The following is an 18365-nucleotide window of genomic DNA, read 5'->3' as shown; positions in this document are numbered from 1 at the left end:
GAAGGGGTCCCCACTCCCCCAGGGTACCCCGGCCAGGGGTGACTAGTTGGATTTTTGATGCCACGGCCGCAGGGCACTATATAAAAGTGACCCCCGGCTGTGGCATTATCTGTCCAGCTAGTGGAGCCCGGTGCTGGTTTTAAAAATACGGGGGACCCCTACTCTTTTTGTCCCCCGTATTTTTGGGACCAGGACCAGGCGCAGAGCCCGATGCTGGTTGCTTAAATATGGGGGAACCCCTGTCATTTTTTCCCCCATATTTTTGCACCCAGGATCGGCTCAAAGAGCCCGAGGCTGGTTATGCTTAGGAGGGGGGACCCCACGCATTTTTTTTTTATTATTTTACAGTGTTTAATTAAAAAATAAATAAATAAAAATAAACCCCAGCACGGATCACACAGATCCGGCCGAGATTGATTGTAAAAAAAGTCGGCAGTGTTTTGCTAATCACTGCCGTAAAAATAGGTAAAAAACCACGAATGACATCGACATCGGAAGAAAAGAAAAACCCGAATACGACAGCTTAGTAAATCCATCGTAATCAATTCAAAAAGTTGCAGTTTTACACTGTCGATGTCATTCGTGATTGAACTTTGACCTTTTTTCGGAAATTACAAATCTTAGTAAATTTACCCCAGTGTGTGAGTTTTCCTAGTATGAGAGTAGCTAGGTCAAATTTTGTGTGATGCAATTACAATTAATACCTTAACAACACGCTTCAATCAAGCAATCATGTGGTCCAAGCATGCCAAAGTAATTTACACTTTGATGTTTGATAAACATCATATAGTGTTTGATTGACCTGTTAGTAATAAAATGCAGCAACAGAGGTACCCTTAAAACCCACAAAAGTATTTCTCTAATTCTCATTTCTGAAGTATTGCTGTATGAAAATAACGTTTTTACATTGTGTGTATGCTGTATTATTAATTGAAATCACAGATTGGATTTAAAAATGTAAGTACGTAGATGCTGCTAGAACCGTAAGATTTTTTTGGTGCCCTGTGCCAGAAAGATAATTTTGAGTAGGGACTTATAGAATATTATTATTTATTAAAAGTTATTTATATAGCGCCCACATTTATTGTATTTGAATCATTTAAATAAATTCTGAAAGGGCTGAAGTTTTAAATATTAATGTCTTTGCCGACCCCAAGAATTTCAGAGAACTGAATTTTAACATTCAATGGCTAGTATCTAGTAAAATATTATTTTTTTATCTTGGAATTTATCTCACCAGTCCATGATCTATATGTGATGGCTGAGTCACTTCTGCATATACTGAATTGGATGGATCACTACTGTGCAAATTCATCTAGTGCACAACACCTCTAACTCTTCTCGGTTGAAGTTCTTCAGAGAACTTAAATCTTGTATATCTGGTATCTTTCGGGTTGAAATGAGGCCTATGGTTCTAAATTAAATTCCCGTCATTTTACATTTCTAGATTTCACAGGTTTCTACCTGAGCACTCGGTCTGCTGGGCCTTAAAAACTGGTAGGAGTCAGTATATTATCTGTCTAAGGAAGCAGTGTACACCTGGTATGTCTCCCTCACTTTTGCAGTGCTGAGCTAAGTACACACTATACAGTTAGTGGGCCGATTTGCCAATAATGGGGTGATCATCCTGTTTTTTGGTGTAGTGTGTAGGCATGACTACTTTGGCCAAACGCCAATAAAACAGTTCAAAAACGCCTTAAATTCACAGCTAATTAAATATGCCTCGTAGGGTCTCATTTATCATAAATTGTATTTCCAATGCGATCTGGAATCGCATTGCAGGATGCAAAACCTATGTCGGGATGTAACAATTTACATCTGCAGGGACAGGGGCTCTGAACGGAGCTCGTCCCTATGATGTGTTCAGGGTGGTGACTGGGCTCTTGTGCATTTGTGGTCCTGCTGACCATGCATGTGCAGCAACCATTGTTGGGGAACCCTCTGCTGGCTCATTATGCGAAGTGTAGTCTATAGGCTACAATGGGCTAATGCTTCACACTCCCGAGCTTGGTAAATATGACAACATTGCATCCCCATGAAAACCTATGGGGGCTGAGACTGCTGTTGGGAATGGAGGGATCAATTGCTGCTGTCCCTTTGTGGGATACTAAATATTTGCGATTACACCCAAAAACTGGTGTTTTCAGGGAATAAGCTGCGGATATTCAATAATAAATGGGCCTTTGGGAGTCCCTTTATTTTCCTTTATCTTACCTCCACTCCTTTAGTGGTCCCATTATTATTGTTTTCCATTTCTTTCTGCACAGCCTCGATCTCATCACACACACTGTTACACAGCTGCTTACTATTCCCATACACTCCTGATTACTGTATTTCCCCACTTTTCTCACATTCTTGTCCCGTTAAAAGCTCAAGATTAGCAAAGGTAGGAAAAAGAAGAAAAACATAGGGAATGGGCATGCAGTAAGCAAGTTCCAGTGCTCCCCCTTTCACAAGACGCACACTCCTTACTCATTAGATTATTTATAAACCAAAATGTGTAATCGAAATAAATTCAGCTCAGCTGTTAAAAGGCCGCTAAATCTTACAGGCAAACAAAATTCATGGCTATAACATTATTGGAAAATATTAAGTATTTAGTTATATAATTAAATAAATACATACTTGGATATTTATACATAATCCCAGATTGTGTCCATTAAGAAATGACTATAGATGTATTTATGTTTGCCATAAATGTACAGCTGTTCAGGTAACTATGAAGATATATTGGATATATGTGGGGGGTTTTTTAACCTAGAGAGACTGGACCTCTACTTAGAAATGACCAATATACAGTATATATGGATTTTTCAAGAATACAGCTTAATCTAATGTTCTGTATTACTTTACAAAAAGTGATAAGCAATAAATGTATTGCCCATTAAATTTACACCTTTAAGACTCCTTGTAGATAGACCTCTCACCAGTAAATCAGTGCTTCCAAGATATTTTTTCCAGTGTGTGCGAATTGTCCTTTGACCTCCAATGTCCCAGACTGTTAGTTTCAACCCTTGAGACTGGACACTTTTGATATTGAAGCCCTGCAATAAAAAGTATGTTATGTCATTTTAAATGTCTACTACAATGTAAGGTCTAACAAGCAGGGTCTTCTCTCCTGTCTCTGCGTAATTATGCAATCTGTTTGCTGTAATTATATCATTATCTATTTGTACTAAATTTTGAACCGCTCTGTAATCGTTTAAATTGTTCCCCTTGTATTCATATAATCTTTATGTACAATATGTTCTATGCCTATGCTATGCATGGCACTATGGATCCCTTGTGATAACCTTATATATAAAAGATAATTATACAAGGGTGGTTCAATACATTGGGTAGCAAGACCTCTCACGTGTGTAATGTTCTCTATTTTATTCCCACCAGAACAGAGTAGGGAGATGACTGCTTCCCTTCACGGCCACTAGACTGCGCCTCATATTGGTCATACTGTCCCAACACCAGTTGTAAGATGGAGGGTCTGATGGAAACATGCATCCGATGCTACCCGTCAGAAACGCCCAGTGGTCCACTGCCGGAAGATGATCTTCCTGCATCCTCTGGCTCCTCCCCCACTGTGTTCCAATCACTGCTGTTTGCACTTGATGGGCAACTGGCGGCACTCCACCACACAGGGAATGCCAGGAGAAGCAACCATCGGGGAAAAGTTCAAATACAGCGCCGCTACTTACCCAGTGTGAACACCCAGCAGCTGCACAGAGAAACAGCTGCCGGTAAATCATTCCAGCACTGGCTACCCGCCCCCGTCAGTGGGGACATATAAACAGAGTGAAGCCTCTGCATTCCACTGCATTCGCCGATAAAGGTTGTTGATCTTTTGAACCTCTCTGCAATTGTCTAAATTTAGGTAATTATATATTTATACAAAATTTTGTACCTCTCTGTAATTATCTCAATTGTTCCCCTTGTATTCATATAATCTTGTATATTCTATGCATACGTATGGCACCCTGGAACCCTTGTGACACCTTATATATAAAAGATAATTATGCAAGGGTTGTTTAATAAGGTAACAAGACCTCTCACATGTGTAATGTTCTCTATTTTAGTCTAATTTTGACCCCCAGTCCAGAGCAGGTAGGCCACTGTTTCCCCTCATTAGACTGCACCTCATGTTGGTCATACTGTCCCAAAATTAGTTGTAAGATTGCGGGGCTGATGGAAACATGGTCAAACATTGAGGTGCATAGTGTGATCAGATTTGTAGGCGTAAGGGGCACATCAGTAGCTGAAATTCATTGCCAACTTGTCAAAGTGTACGGTGATAAATTAACGTCATGTCACGGAAACAGGTTTGGGTTTGGTGCACTGCCTTTGATAACTGCAGGACAGATAGTCAAGATGAGCAGCAATCCGACTGGTCAAGCACGTCCACCACAGATGACAATTTTTGCCACATTGAAGGTCTGATTCAGGAGGACAAACATATATCAGTTAGTGGGTAGACCGCAATTCACAACCAACAGTGAAGTTCAGCAATCCATGATGTCCTGGCTTCAAGCTTTTGACACTGATTTCTTCTATGCAGAATAGATGCCTTGGTGTACCGTTGTGGAACAAATGCTTAGACAAGTATGGGGACTATGTGTAAAAATAATCTGTACCAAGGCCATACTATTGATTACATTTATACGAGTTATATACATTTATGCAAAGAGAGGTCTTGTTACCTTATTTATTGAACCACCCTTGTTTCTCAACATGTGAAGAGATAGTCCCACAAATCATAAAGTGGGGACATAAAAACAGAGCATCGCCTCTGCCTTCCACTGCATTCGCCAATAAAGGATGATGATCTGACTATAGGATTATTGATATAAGCATGATTCAATGTGAATTTTTTTAAGTGGATTGTTATTATTTTATGTGCATTACAGATTGAGTGATATGTTTTAGTACATTTCTCTGACGTCCTAGTGGATGCTGGGACTCCGTAAGGACCGTGGGGAATAGCGGCTCCGCAGGAGACAGGGCACAAAATAAAAGCTTAAGGATCAGGTGGTGTGCACTGGCTCCTCCCCCTATGACCCTCCTCCAAGCCTCAGTTAGATTTTTGTGCCCGGCCGAGAAGGGTGCAATCTAGGTGGCTCTCCTGAGCTGCTTAGAATAAAAGTTTAGTTAGGTTTTTTTTATTTTCAGTGAGTCCTGCTGGCAACAGGCTCACTGCATCGTGGGACTAAGGGGAGAAGAAACGGACTCACCTGAGTGCAGAGTGGATCGGGTTTCTTAGGCTACTGGACACTAGCTCCAGAGGGACGATCACAGGTTCAGCCTGGATGGGTCACCGGAGCCGCGCCGCCGTCCCCCTTACAGAGCCAGAAGAGACGAAGAGGTCCGGTGAAATCGGCGGCAGAAGACATCCTGTCTTCAGACTAAGGTAGCGCACAGCACCGCAGCTGTGCGCCATTGCTCTCAGCACACTTCACACTCCGGTCACTGAGGGTGCAGGGCGCTGGGGGGGGAGCGCCCTGAGACGCAATATAACAGAATACCTTAGGTGGCAAAACAGAATACATCACATATAGCTCCTGGGCTATATGGATGTATTTTAATCCCCTGCCATTTTACACAAAAAAGCGGGAGATAAGGACGTCGTGAAGGGGCGGAGCCTATCTCCTCAGCACACAAGCGCCATTTTCCCTCACAGCTCCGCTGGAAGGACGGCTCCCTGACTCTCCCCTGCAGTCCTGCTTCAGAATCAGGGTAAAAAAGAGAAGGGGGGGCATTTTTGGCAGCAAATAACGATAATAACAGCAGCTATAAGGGAATAACACTTATATAAGGTTATCCCTGTATATATATATATATAGCGCTGGGTGTGTGCTGGCAGACTCTCCCTCTGTCTCTCCAAAGGGCTAAGTGGGGTCCTGTCCTCTATCAGAGCATTCCCGGTGTGTGTGCTGTGTGTCGGTACGCGTGTGTCGACATGTATGAGGAGGAAAATTATGTGGAGGCGGAGCAGTTGCCTGTGTTGGTGATGTCACCCCCTAGGGAGTCGACACCTGACTGGATGATTGTATTTAAACAATTAAGTGATAATGTCAGCAATTTGCAAAAAACTGTTGACGACATGAGACAGCCGGCAAATCAATTAGTGCCTGTCCAGGCGTCTCAGACACCGTCAGGGGCGCTAAAACGCCCGTTACCTCAGTGGGTCGACACAGACCCTGACACAGATACTGAGTCTAGTGTCGACGGTGACGAGACAAACGTAATGTCCAGTAGGGCCACACGTTACATGATCACGGCAATGAAAGAGGCATTGAACCTTTCTGACACTACAAGTACCACAAAGAAGGGTATTATGTGGGGTGAGAAAAAACTACCAATATTTTTTCCTGAGTCAGAGGAAATAAATGAGGTGTGTGAAAAAGCGTGGGTTTCCCCCGATAAAAAAAACAGCTAATTTCTAAAAAATTATTAGCATTATATCCTTTCCCGCCAGAGGTTAGGGCGCGTTGGGAAACACCCCCTAGGGTAGATAAGGCGCTCACACGTTTATCAAAACAAGTAGCGTTACCGTCTCCTGATACGGCTACCCTAAAAGAACCAGCTGATAGAAGGCTGGAAAATATCCTAAAAAGTATATACACACATACTGGTGTTATACTGCGACCAGCAATCGCCTCAGCCTGGATGTGCAGTGCTGGAGTCGCATGGTCGGAGTCCCTGACCGAGAATATTGATACCCTGGATAGGGACAATATTTTGTTAACTATAGAACATTTAAAGGATGCATTACTATATATGCGTGATGCACAGAGGGATATTTGCACCCTGGCATCAAGAGTAAGTGCTATGTCCATCTCTGCCAGAAGAGCGTTATGGACGCGACAGTGGTCAGGGGATGTGGATTCCAAACGGCACATGGAAGTATTGCCGTATAAAGGGGAGGAGTTATTTGGGGCTGGTCTATCGGACCTGGTGGCCACGGCAACGGCTGGAAAATCCACCTTTTTACCCCAGGTCACTCCACATCAGCAGAAAAAGACACCGTCTTTTCAAACTCAGTCCTTTCGTTCCCATAAGTACAAGCGAGCAAAAGGCCACTCTTTTCTGCCCCGGGGCAGAGGAAGAGGAAAAAGACTGCACCATGCAGCCGCTTCACAAGAGCAGAAGCCCTCCCCTGCTTCTGCCAAGTCTTCAGCATGACGCTGGGGCTTTACAAGCAGACTCAGATATGGTGGGGGCCCGTCTCAAGAATTTCAACGCGCAGTGGGCTCACTCGCAAGTGGATCCCTGGATTCTACAGGTAGTATCGCAGGGGTACAAACTGGAATTCGAGGCGTTTCCCCCTCGTCGTTTCCTGAAGTCTGCTTTACCAAAGTCTCCCTCCGACAGGGAGGCAGTTTTGGAAGCCATTCACAAGCTGTATTCCCAGCAGGTGATAATCAAGGTACCCCTCCTGCAACAAGGAAAGGGGTATTATTCCACGCTGTTTGTGGTACCGAAGCCGGACGGCTCGGTGAGACCAATTTTAAATCTGAAATCCTTGAACACTTACATAAAAAGGTTCAAATTCAAGATGGAGTCACTCAGAGCAGTGATAGCAAACCTGGAAGAAGGGGACTATATGGTGTCTCTGGACATCAAAGATGCTTATCTCCACGTCCCGATATACCCTTCTCACCAAGGGTACCTCAGGTTTGTAGTACAAAACTGTCATTATCAGTTTCAGACGCTGCCGTTTGGATTGTCCACGGCACCTCGGGTCTTTACCAAGGTAATGGCCGAAATGATGATTCTTCTACGAAGAAAAGGCATTTTAATTATCCCTTACTTGGACGATCTCCTGATAAGGGCAAGATCCAGGGAACAGTTAGAAGTCGGAGTAGCACTATCTCAGGTAGTGTTACGTCAGCACGGGTGGATTCTAAATATTCCAAAATCGCAGCTGATTCCAACGACACGTCTACTGTTCCTAGGAATGATTCTGGACACAGTCCAGAAGAAGGTGTTTCTCCCGGAGGAGAAGGCCAGGGAGTTATCCGAGCTAGTCAGGAACCTCCTAAAACCAGGACAGGTCTCAGTGCATCAGTGCACGAGGGTCCTGGGGAAAATGGTGGCTTCTTACGAAGCGATTCCATTCGGAAGATTCCATGCAAGAACATTTCAGTGGGATCTACTGGACAAATGGTCCGGATCGCATCTGCAGATGCATCAGCGGATAACCCTGTCGCCAAGGACAAGGGTGTCTCTCCTGTGGTGGCTGCAGAGTGCTCATCTACTAGAGGGCCGCAGATTTGGCATTCAGGATTGGATCCTGGTAACCACGGATGCCAGCCTGAGAGGCTGGGGAGCAGTCACACAGGGAAGGAATTTCCAGGGCCTGTGGTCAAGCTTGGAAACGTCTCTTCATATATACATTCTGGAACTAAGGGCCATTTACAATGCCCTAAGTCAAGCAAAACCTCTGCTTCAGGGTCAGGCGGTGTTGATCCAATCGGACAACATCACGTCAGTCGCCCACGTAAACAGACAGGGCGGCACGAGAAGCAGGAGGGCAATGGCAGAAGCTGCAAGGATTCTTCGCTGGGCGGAAAATCATGTGATAGCACTGTCAGCAGTATTCATTCCGGGAGTGGACAACTGGGAAGCAGACTTCCTCAGCAGACACGACCTTCACCCGGGAGAGTGGGGACTTCACCCAGAAGTCTTCCACCTGATTGTAAACCGTTGGGAAAAACCAAAGGTGGACATGATGGCGTCACGTCTAAACAAAAAACTGGACAGATATTGCGCCAGGTCAAGGGACCCTCAGGCAATAGCAGTGGACGCTCTGGTAACGCCGTGGGTGTACCAGTCAGTGTATGTGTTCCCTCCTCTGCCTCTCATACCAAAAGTACTGAGAATCGTAAGAAGAAGAGGAGTAAGAACTATACTCGTGGTTCCGGATTGGCCAAGACGGACTTGGTACCCGGAACTTCAAGAGATGCTCACGGACGAACCGTGGCCTCTACCTCTAAGAAAGGACCTGCTACTGCAGGGGCCTTGTCTGTTCCAGGACTTACCGCGGCTGCGTTTGACGGCATGGCGGTTGAACGCCGGATCCTGAGGGAAAAAGGCATTCCAGAAGAAGTCATCCCTACTCTGGTCAAAGCCAGGAAGGACGTAACCGCAAAACATTATCACCGCATTTGGCGTAAATATGTTGCGTGGTGTGAGGCCAAGAAGGCCCCTACAGAGGAATTTCAACTGGGTCGTTTCCTTCATTTCCTGCAAACAGGACTGTCTATGGGCCTAAAATTAGGGTCCATTAAGGTTCAAATTTCGGCCCTGTCGATTTTCTTCCAGAAAGAACTGGCTTCAGTACCTGAAGTTCAGACATTTTGTAAAAGGGGTGCTGCACATACAGCCTCCTTTTGTGCCTCCAGTGGCACCTTGGGATCTCAATGTTGTGTTGAGTTTTCTAAAGTCACATTGGTTTGAACCACTTTCCACTGTGGACTTAAAATATCTCACATGGAAGGTGTCGATGCTGTTAGCCTTGGCTTCAGCCAGGCGTGTGTCAGAATTGGCGGCTTTATCATATAAAAGCCCTTACTTAATTTTTCATTCTGACAGGGCGGAATTGAGGACTCGTCCTCAATTTCTACCTAAGGTGGTTTCTGCATTTCACATGAACCAACCTATTGTGGTACCTGCGGCTACCAGGGACTTAGAGGACTCTAAGTTGCTTGACGTTGTCAGGGCCTTGAAAATATATGTTTCCAGGACGGCTGGAGTCAGAAAATCTGACTCGCTGTTTATCCTGTATGCACCCAACAAGCTGGGTGCTCCTGCTTCTAAGCAGACGATTGCTCGTTGGATTTGTAGTACAATTCAGCTTGCACATTCTGTGGCAGGATTGCCACAGCCAAAATCAGTAAAAGCCCATTCCACAAGGAAAGTGGGCTCATCTTGGGCGGCTGCCCGAGGGGTCTCGGCTTTACAACTTTGCCGAGCAGCTACTTGGTCAGGGGCAAACACGTTTGCTAAATTCTACAAATTTGATACCCTGGCTGAGGAGGACCTGGAGTTCTCTCATTCGGTGCTGCAGAGTCATCCGCACTCTCCCGCCCGTTTGGGAGCTTTGGTATAATCCCCATGGTCCTTACGGAGTCCCAGCATCCACTAGGACGTCGGAGAAAATTAAGATTTTACTTACCGATAAATCTATTTCTCGTAGTCCGTAGTGGATGCTGGGCGCCCATCCCTAGTGCGGATTGTCTGCAATACTTGTATATAGTTATTGTTACAAAGATTCGGGTTATTATTGTTGTGAGCCATCTTTTCAGAGGCTCCTTTGCGTTTATCATACTGTTAACTGGGTTCAGATCACAAGTTGTACGGTGTGATTGGTGTGGCTGGTATGAGTCTTACCCGGGATTCAATATCCTTCCTTATTATGTACGCTCGTCCGGGCACAGTATCCTAACTGAGGCTTGGAGGAGGGTCATAGGGGGAGGAGCCAGTGCACACCACCTGATCCTTAAGCTTTTATTTTGTGCCCTGTCTCCTGCGGAGCCGCTATTCCCCATGGTCCTTACGGAGTCCCAGCATCCACTACGGACTACGAGAAATAGATTTATCGGTAAGTAAAATCTTATTTTTGCTGTATAGCATCTCACTCAGTGTATGTTGGCAGGCCCGTCTTAACAGCAGTGTAGGCCCCTGGACACAGCAATGCACTGGGTACCCTACCCACCCTCCAGTGGTAGGAGCAGTGGGTGCTATCAACGGCAGATTTGATGTCTCATGGGCAATAGGGGGTGTTCTATCTCCGCTCAGCATGTAGGACCTGGGTGGTCATTCCGAGTTGTTCGCTCGGTAATTTTCTTCGCATCGCAGCGATTTTCCGCTAATTGCGCATGCGCAATGTTCGCACTGCGACTGCGCCAAGTAAATTTTCTAAGAAGTTTGGTATTGTACTCAGGGCATTACGAGGTTTTTTCTTCGTTCTGGTGATCGTAATGTGATTGACAGGAAGTGGGTGTTTCTGGGCGGAAACAGGCCGTTTTATGGGAGTGTGTGAAAAAACGCTACCGTTTCTGGGAAAAACGCGGGAGTGGCTGGAGAAACGGAGAAGTGTCTGGGCGAACGCTGGGTGTGTTTGTGACGTCAAACCAGGAACGAAACTGACTGAACTGATCGCAGTGGCAGAGTAAGTCCCGAGCTACTCAGAAACTGCAAATAAATTTCTATTCGCAATTTTGAGAATCTTTAGTTCGCAATTTTGCTAAGCTAAGATTCACTCCCAGTAGGTGGCGGCTTAGCGTGTGCAATGCTGCTAAAAGCAGCTTGCGAGCGAACAACTCGGAATGAGGGCCCTGGAGCAGTAATTTCTGCCAATTACTCCTTTACTGCATAGATGGGGCTAAATTGTAGAAGGGGGCACTGGGACGGATGAAGAAGCCCTGGTACATAACTTCCAGGGTGCCAGGCGGTGTTTAATACATAGGGGAGGGGTGGATAGTGGAGTGGGCTTAATATTTATCATTTTCCGGTGGGAGGGCAGCTTGCTTGATTGCAGATATCTCAAGATCCTGAAAATATATTTCTTAGCTTTGGGATAAAAAAAAAACTAGAGTGTCCCACCTTTCAGGAGATACTGGGGACCTGGGAATCAGAGTTCAGGAGCCAGAGCAATTCACCAATAAAAATCTAAAACCAATAAAAATCTAAAACTGCATATTAGGCATGTGGGGCTGGAGCAGGGACCAGCTGCTTGAAGGCTGATATCTATGGTTCTGGGCATAGTAGAGACAAGCTGTCAGCGTACACCAAAAGGGGAGTGTCCCAGCTTTTGGATTATACCCTCAGAAAAACTCTAAATCAGACAGAACCCTAGATATCTGGCTGGTAAGAGCATTTAACAGGCTTGGATGGGGACCACTGCTTTCAAGTCGGATATCTTCGGTTCCCCAATCTGGTAACTCTGGAAAGAGGGGAGCCTCAGCTATCAGCCTTGGTTCATTATACTCCTGGGGCCCTTGGGAAAGAGCCCATTGAGCCCATACGAAAAGACGGCCCTGTACCTTGGAGATCATTCGTCTTTGGGAAATACTTATTTACCTCTTATCCAATATAGTAAAATTCTAAGCACATAATGCTAAAAGTAAATATCAATTAGCTCTCCTCAGGACCTGTTAAAACTATTTTTAGCTTTGGTCTTTACTGGCAGAGAGGCCCCACCTGAGGATAGCTGCTGCCCTGATTGTGAAATCTAAATCTAATTCTTATATTGAAAAGTGATGATGTCTTAGAACTTATCTGGTATTATCTAAAATAATAATAATAATAATAATAATAATAATAATAATAAATATATATAAGGCAAATACCACTGACTCATCACGAAATCTTCAGAACCATAAGGAGACTAAGAACTTGACATTTTGATAGGTTTAAAAGAGCCGAGATGATTATGGGGAATTCCCCCCCTCACAGAGGAGAGTTAAGATTGCCTACCCAGCCGGGGCTATAAAGAATGCATGGTGCCTGCGATACCAAGTCGTGGAGGGGGACACAATGCTCTGTTCCTGGACTTCCTTGCCAGTGGCAGGTGCACAGCAGTCCATTATCCAAACATTGCCGAACCTCTCAGAAAGCAGTAGGAGAAAAGGAGAGGTAGAATTTTGACACTTAAATGCAGTAAAGGAAAGCTTGATAATCAGCAACTGCTTATCTGCTGTATATAGGGTACCGACAGCTCTCTCAGTGACCCTAAGTGTTTTGCGAAAATCTTTACCTTTTTACCTCAAAGGAGGGGCCCTAAGGAGAGCGAGAAGGTAAGCAACGAGACCTAGGGCCCTTTGGAATAGAGTCAGCCTATCCCTGCAAATCTTACATATTTAACATACAGTGGGCGGAGCTTGGTCTGTCTGTCCCAGCATTTACAGCACTGAGTAGGGCAGCATCAGAAGTGGGACAGGGCAGAGAAGGAGGTGGTTTATTCTCCTCAGCATCAACCTTTTGACAGCATCAATCCGGGTAAGGCCCGCCTGGAGGTGTGGCCTAACAAAACTTGGCAGCGGCGGGCAGAGCATGTCCTGCTGTAAGTCTAATTGCTGATCTCCTGTGATAAACTAACCAGTTAACTTTTGGTGTAGCCTGTTATCCAGAAAATAAGACACAGAGGCTACAGATTCCTGTACAATAAAATCTTTGTGATTATACTTGAAATTCTGTAGCGGGGGCAGTGTTGCTGCATTTTCTGGGTGGTGGTGCAGCGTTGTGAGGGAGCGGTCCGGGCAACTGAAGCGTGTCCGTACCATTTGCGCGGTGGCCCGCGGCGGCTGCGTGATGGTACACACAGCCGCCACGACCCAAAACATGGCCAGGAGACTGCCTTTGCTAGGCTGTGAAGGCAGGGGCTAACCTTATGATGCAAGTGCATCGCTGTTTAGCGATGTGCTAGCATTTCAGCAGGAGTGGGAGGACCCGGTATGCTAGAGAAATTAGATGTAGTTTTGCTATTTCTTGTAAAACCACAACTCATGCTGAATTAGGGCGGGATGTACTAATCGACATCGCCGCCCAATGCCACGATACTGATCGCATTTGTACTTACATATGTGATTAGCATTGCAGAGGACAGCTCTTCCGATAACAGCTGTCCTCCGTGATCCCCAGCGGCTGCCTGACTTCCGGGATTTGGCCCCCGGGAGTCAGTCCGTGCATGTGCAGGGTGATGGGGGCGGGTGTGGGGCATGCTGGGAGGGATCCGATTGGATCCCTCACACAGCATTACGAAGAGAAGCCCATAGGCTTCTATGGGGTATCGCCAGCAAAAGCTGGCGAACCCCTTTGCAGTGCTGACCTGCCCGCCAGGGGTTGGTACATTAAGAAAATGCGGTAAACGGGAGTTTGCTGTATTTTCCGTTTAGTACATCCTGCCCTTAGGGGTCTATTTACTAAGCTCTGAATAGAGATAAAGAGTATGGAGATAAAGTACCAGCCAATCAGCTCCTAACTTCCATGTCACAGGCTGTGTTTGAAAAATGGCAGTTAGGACTTGATTGGCTGGTACTTTATATCCGTCCACTTTACCTCCCTCCAAGGCTTAGTGAATAGACCTCTTAGGGGGATATTCAATTGTTTGAAAAGTCAGTTAGCTGTCTGTTTTTCCCTATCTAATAGGAAAAAACACACCCAAACGACTTTTCAAACATTTGAATTCCCCCCTTACTGTTAAAGACAAGTGCTAATGGGGTTATGTCTCATTCTTAAATGGAGCCCTTGGTGGCTACCCAAGTCTCCCAACGTTTTCCACTCACTCTAAAGTCCCAGCTTATTGTTTTCAAGTGGATGAACATACAGTCAGACACACAGTGTGATCAGAGTTATTGTTTGTTGCTCTTGTATTCGATAAAGCTTTTCTAGCATTTCCATTTACACACCTGTGTTGGGGTTATATTGCTGACCTCCTCCAAGGCCAGTCTAGTCAGGATGGTTGTCTTTCCAGCATTGTCCAGGCCTAGTAGTACAATTCTTATACCATTTTCATCTAGGTGATCTACCTTTTTTAGCCCTTCTACAAGTGACAACAAACCCTAGAAACATAGTAGAAAGTTGAAAATGTTATTTATGGTAAGCAGATATATGTACAGTACTTTAGCAGAATCAATCATCAAAATACACACAGTATATGCAGATTTTGGGGACGAATCAGATTTGCACGCCAATCGCCCATAATTGCACTTGCTTTGCTTGTACTTACTATATTCACCCATGTTCAGAGTTGTACACATCTGTACATCAGTACTTCTCCTGTCCATTCACTTGGAAAAGCAGCCATCATTAGTCGGCATGCACTTGCACTAGCCCTATATCTGATACAAGAGAACCATCCAAAATCAGAGGGATGTCTGCGTACGTACAAGTCTGTGTAGCACGCACTCCATCTGCTCAACCTGACCTACGTACCGACGCCCCTTTGTTGCTCAGCTCCTTGAGCTACAATTACAGCTGTGACTGAGCTGCCTATTGCTAGCTACACACTATAACGATGTGTAGACATGCAACAAGACCCTGCATCGGCAGGTGCGTACGGACTTGCATGATGCAGGGGGCGATGACGCAATGTAGGATGCCATGCTGCATAAGGCAGCATGGAATCATACACATTATTTTCTGGTTGCTCATGCAGCACGGCCAACTGGCAGATACCGCATGTGACACGCGGGAGCGCACAAAATTGTGCATTCGCACTGAACAATCTGGCTGATATGTCATTCCGATTTGGCTGGAAACTACATATCGGTTCAGGATTGTGTGTACCCACCCAATGTCTCTGCATCACTTGTAGTTACTTACAGCTGCCTACACAAGTTCTGTTCACACAATGGACTTGCCTGCAACTGTGTATGAGTAGGTTTATGTGCAGTTTAACATAGTATAGTAAAGTAACTAGATATAAATCTTATGCAGTCTAGAACTGGCAGTGAAAGTGTTAGAGCCCTGTGGGCATGGCTTGGACACTGCACAGGCTCAACCGGGCCCCAATCCTGCCGAAAATGACCCGGTATTGGCATTGGGCTTGTTGCTGAACACCCTGATCCTCGGCCAAGTAAATGTCCCGTCTCTTAATATAATGTGTGTTTGGGATGGGTGATTACTATAATGTGTCTATGTGACAGGATTATATTGTGTAATAATGGTATATGTGTGTGATGGTACTAATATATTGTGTGTGGGTTGTGGCATACCTCCCAAATGTCCCAATTTTGGAGAGACAGTCACATTTTTTTGGGCACTGTCCCACCGTCCCACCTGCGGCCACAGTGAGGCAGGTGGAGTTGGGAGTCCCCCCTCTCACTCTCTCTCTGCTCAGGGAGAGAGGGACTGGGGGCATGGCTCACAGAGGGTGTGGCTCACTAACCGCATTTACCAAGAAGCCATGCTCCCTAGCCGCGAGGTCATGCCTCCTGATTTTGTATATGTGACTTTGGCACCCGCAGCTATCCCTTTTAGAACAAGGTTAAAGTTGGGAGGTATAGGCATGGTGTTGATGTAATGGGCGGGATGCAGCGAGCATCGCATTTGCTTCAATGCATCCCATCACTCCGCACGCATATCAGCATTTACTAACACCATATACAGTACATGAATAAAATCATGAAGAACAGCTCTTGCGGTAAGAGCTGTCCTTGGCAGTGTGTGGAGTTCCAGGTTTATGAGCTGAGAAGGATCTGATTGGATCCCTCTCAGCAGGGAAATTTGGAAGAAGACCATAGGCTTCTATAGGATAATGCCATCTGAAAATGTAATTTCCCACTGCATCTAAGACACAGAATATATCGCATTCCATGGCTTGGTGCATATGCAGTATGCTGCCAAACCTCCAAAAACATTATTTTCTGAGGTTTGGTCACGTTTTTCCACTTGCTACATCTCGCCCCATGTGTGGGTGCTATTATTGTGAAGTGGTGAGGCTATTAAGGTTATATAGTGGAAATATTGATGTAATGTGTAGTTACATTAAGGTGTAGTGGGTGAAGGAGAGCTACTTTGAAATTAAGTAAGACTGATTCAGAGTCTAATAGGGGGATGAGGGCCTACAGTGTCCCTCTGTACAGGAGAAAGATCCCACCCCATCCATAGATCCCACCAACCTCTATGGCTGCCCCAAGAAATTTCCCACCCTGGTTTTCCAGCCCAATCTGCCCCTGGTTACTTGTAGGCTGCTTCTTAGTGCTAATGATTAGGAGAGTGAGTTCATGAGAACTCTCTTCTTTCTCTGCGATTTTCTTATCAGATAAATGTTTAATTTATGGTGGTAAGCTATCAGTATTGTGGATAGACTTGACACTAGATAATCCTAGGGATGTAAATAAATGTACTTTAGTAAACAAATCATATATGGATGATCACTAGGAATTATACATATATACTGTAGCACAGTTTAGTAAGAGAGTCCTACATATAGAAAACAATAGTAAATGAATACTAGGGCATACAATAAATACATCAATAAAAAAATATACTGAGAAAGGCAGTTACCAGTGTAAATATATTATGTAAGGTATCAGCCGCTCAGCAATGATACTTGGGCAACATAATGGGAAAGTCCTACTGTGTGCACCCCAGTAGAGTTAAATACAGCATTCTCTAATAAGTCATACAGGATGCAGTGAACACGTACTCAGTGACATAGGGTCATTTAGTTTGGTACACAGTAAGCAAACCATGTTGTGACGCATGGGAGCTACGTTAAAAAGGACGGACAACATTGGATCCTGGTAGTATCCTAGCACAACTCCAATTTGATGTACAGAAAGCTGTATTTCCCTGCATGTAAAATAAATTGTATTTGCCCTCCTTCTATGGCAATATCCAATGCTTTTGCTAATTTAGACACAAATATTGTGGCAAAATGTTATATGCACTAGCAGCCTAGCAATGTTATGCATGCATCTAGTTACAATAAAATAATACTGTATGTCAGTGGTTCTCAAACTGTGTGCAAGGCACCCTGGGGTGCCTCAGTACACTCGCAGGGGTGCCCTAGGTTGGTGGTTCAGGACCAATTCAAATTATTTATCATACCTCCCAACATGACCCTCTCCAGGAGGGACACAATGCTCTGCTTCTGCACTTTTCTCCTAATTTGTGATTGCCAGCACCTGTTTTGAACAGGTTAATGGATAAGAAAGGTGTTTCACCACAGGTGATGGCAATCATACATTAAGAGGGAAGTCCAGGAGCAGAGCATTCTAACCCTCCTGGAGAGGGTCATGTTGGGAGGTATGATTTATGGTCAATGCAGTAGGCAAAACTAGTGCTGGTGGCTGCCAGTCATAAACATGTGGAGAAACAGAAGCAAATTTTATCCCTCACCACATAACTAAACCTAAGGATGACATATAAACACAATTTTCTCCATTTAATATTTCTTTTTAAACCTCTCAATATAAACTTTGGGGAACAAAATTCTGATACTCTAGGGCACAAAAAAAAGTTTCGGAACCACTGATCTATGTAACAATAAGTAGTTATGACATATACAATAAAAAGTTGGTACTTAAACAAAATGATTATGGTGGCAATGTATCAAACATTTGAGAGAGATAAAGTTGAGATGTTGTGCCCATAATAGCTAGCTTCTATCATATCAGCTGTGCTAGATAAATGATAGTGAGAAGCTGACTGAATGTTATGGGCAACTTCTCCACTTTTCTCTTTCAAACACTTCAGATAAAATCATTACAATTACCAGGTATCTGTTCTTGCCCTGCATATATACTGTACATTACTCCCCAGAGCCATATGACAGAGGCAGATGTGCACATACCTTTTGCACTTCACCCATAATGCAACATTCTTTGTTGAGTGTATTGTTGTGAAGAAAGCAGTGGTTGGAA

The 18365-nt window shown here is 44.7% G+C and overlaps 1 protein-coding gene and 1 long non-coding RNA gene across 2 annotated transcripts in view; one reads left to right on the top strand and one right to left on the bottom strand.

Moving 5' to 3' along the window:
- Positions 1–4796, top strand: part of LOC134933052 (uncharacterized) — a 20557-nt gene extending 15761 nt beyond the window's left edge. The window contains exon 3 of the long non-coding RNA XR_010179579.1: positions 3388–4796. This is a non-coding gene — a long non-coding RNA (uncharacterized LOC134933052). The remainder of the gene's footprint in view (positions 1–3387) is intronic.
- Positions 1–18365, bottom strand: part of LOC134933051 (ADP-ribosylation factor-like protein 3) — a 27498-nt gene extending 9133 nt beyond the window's left edge. Inside the window, exons 1-3 of the mRNA XM_063927997.1 lie at positions 18296–18365; positions 14403–14555; positions 2928–3044 (exon numbers count right to left, since the gene is read on the bottom strand). Coding sequence (XP_063784067.1) covers positions 2928–3044; positions 14403–14555; positions 18296–18313 — 288 coding nt within the window. The 5' untranslated portion in view covers positions 18314–18365. The remainder of the gene's footprint in view (positions 1–2927; positions 3045–14402; positions 14556–18295) is intronic.

The sequence above is a fragment of the Pseudophryne corroboree genome, chromosome 6 (assembly GCF_028390025.1).
Source record: "Pseudophryne corroboree isolate aPseCor3 chromosome 6, aPseCor3.hap2, whole genome shotgun sequence".
Taxonomy (NCBI): domain Eukaryota; kingdom Metazoa; phylum Chordata; class Amphibia; order Anura; family Myobatrachidae; genus Pseudophryne; species Pseudophryne corroboree.
The sequence above is the reverse complement of the archived record's forward strand: the minus strand, read 5'-3'. Positions and strand labels throughout refer to the sequence as shown.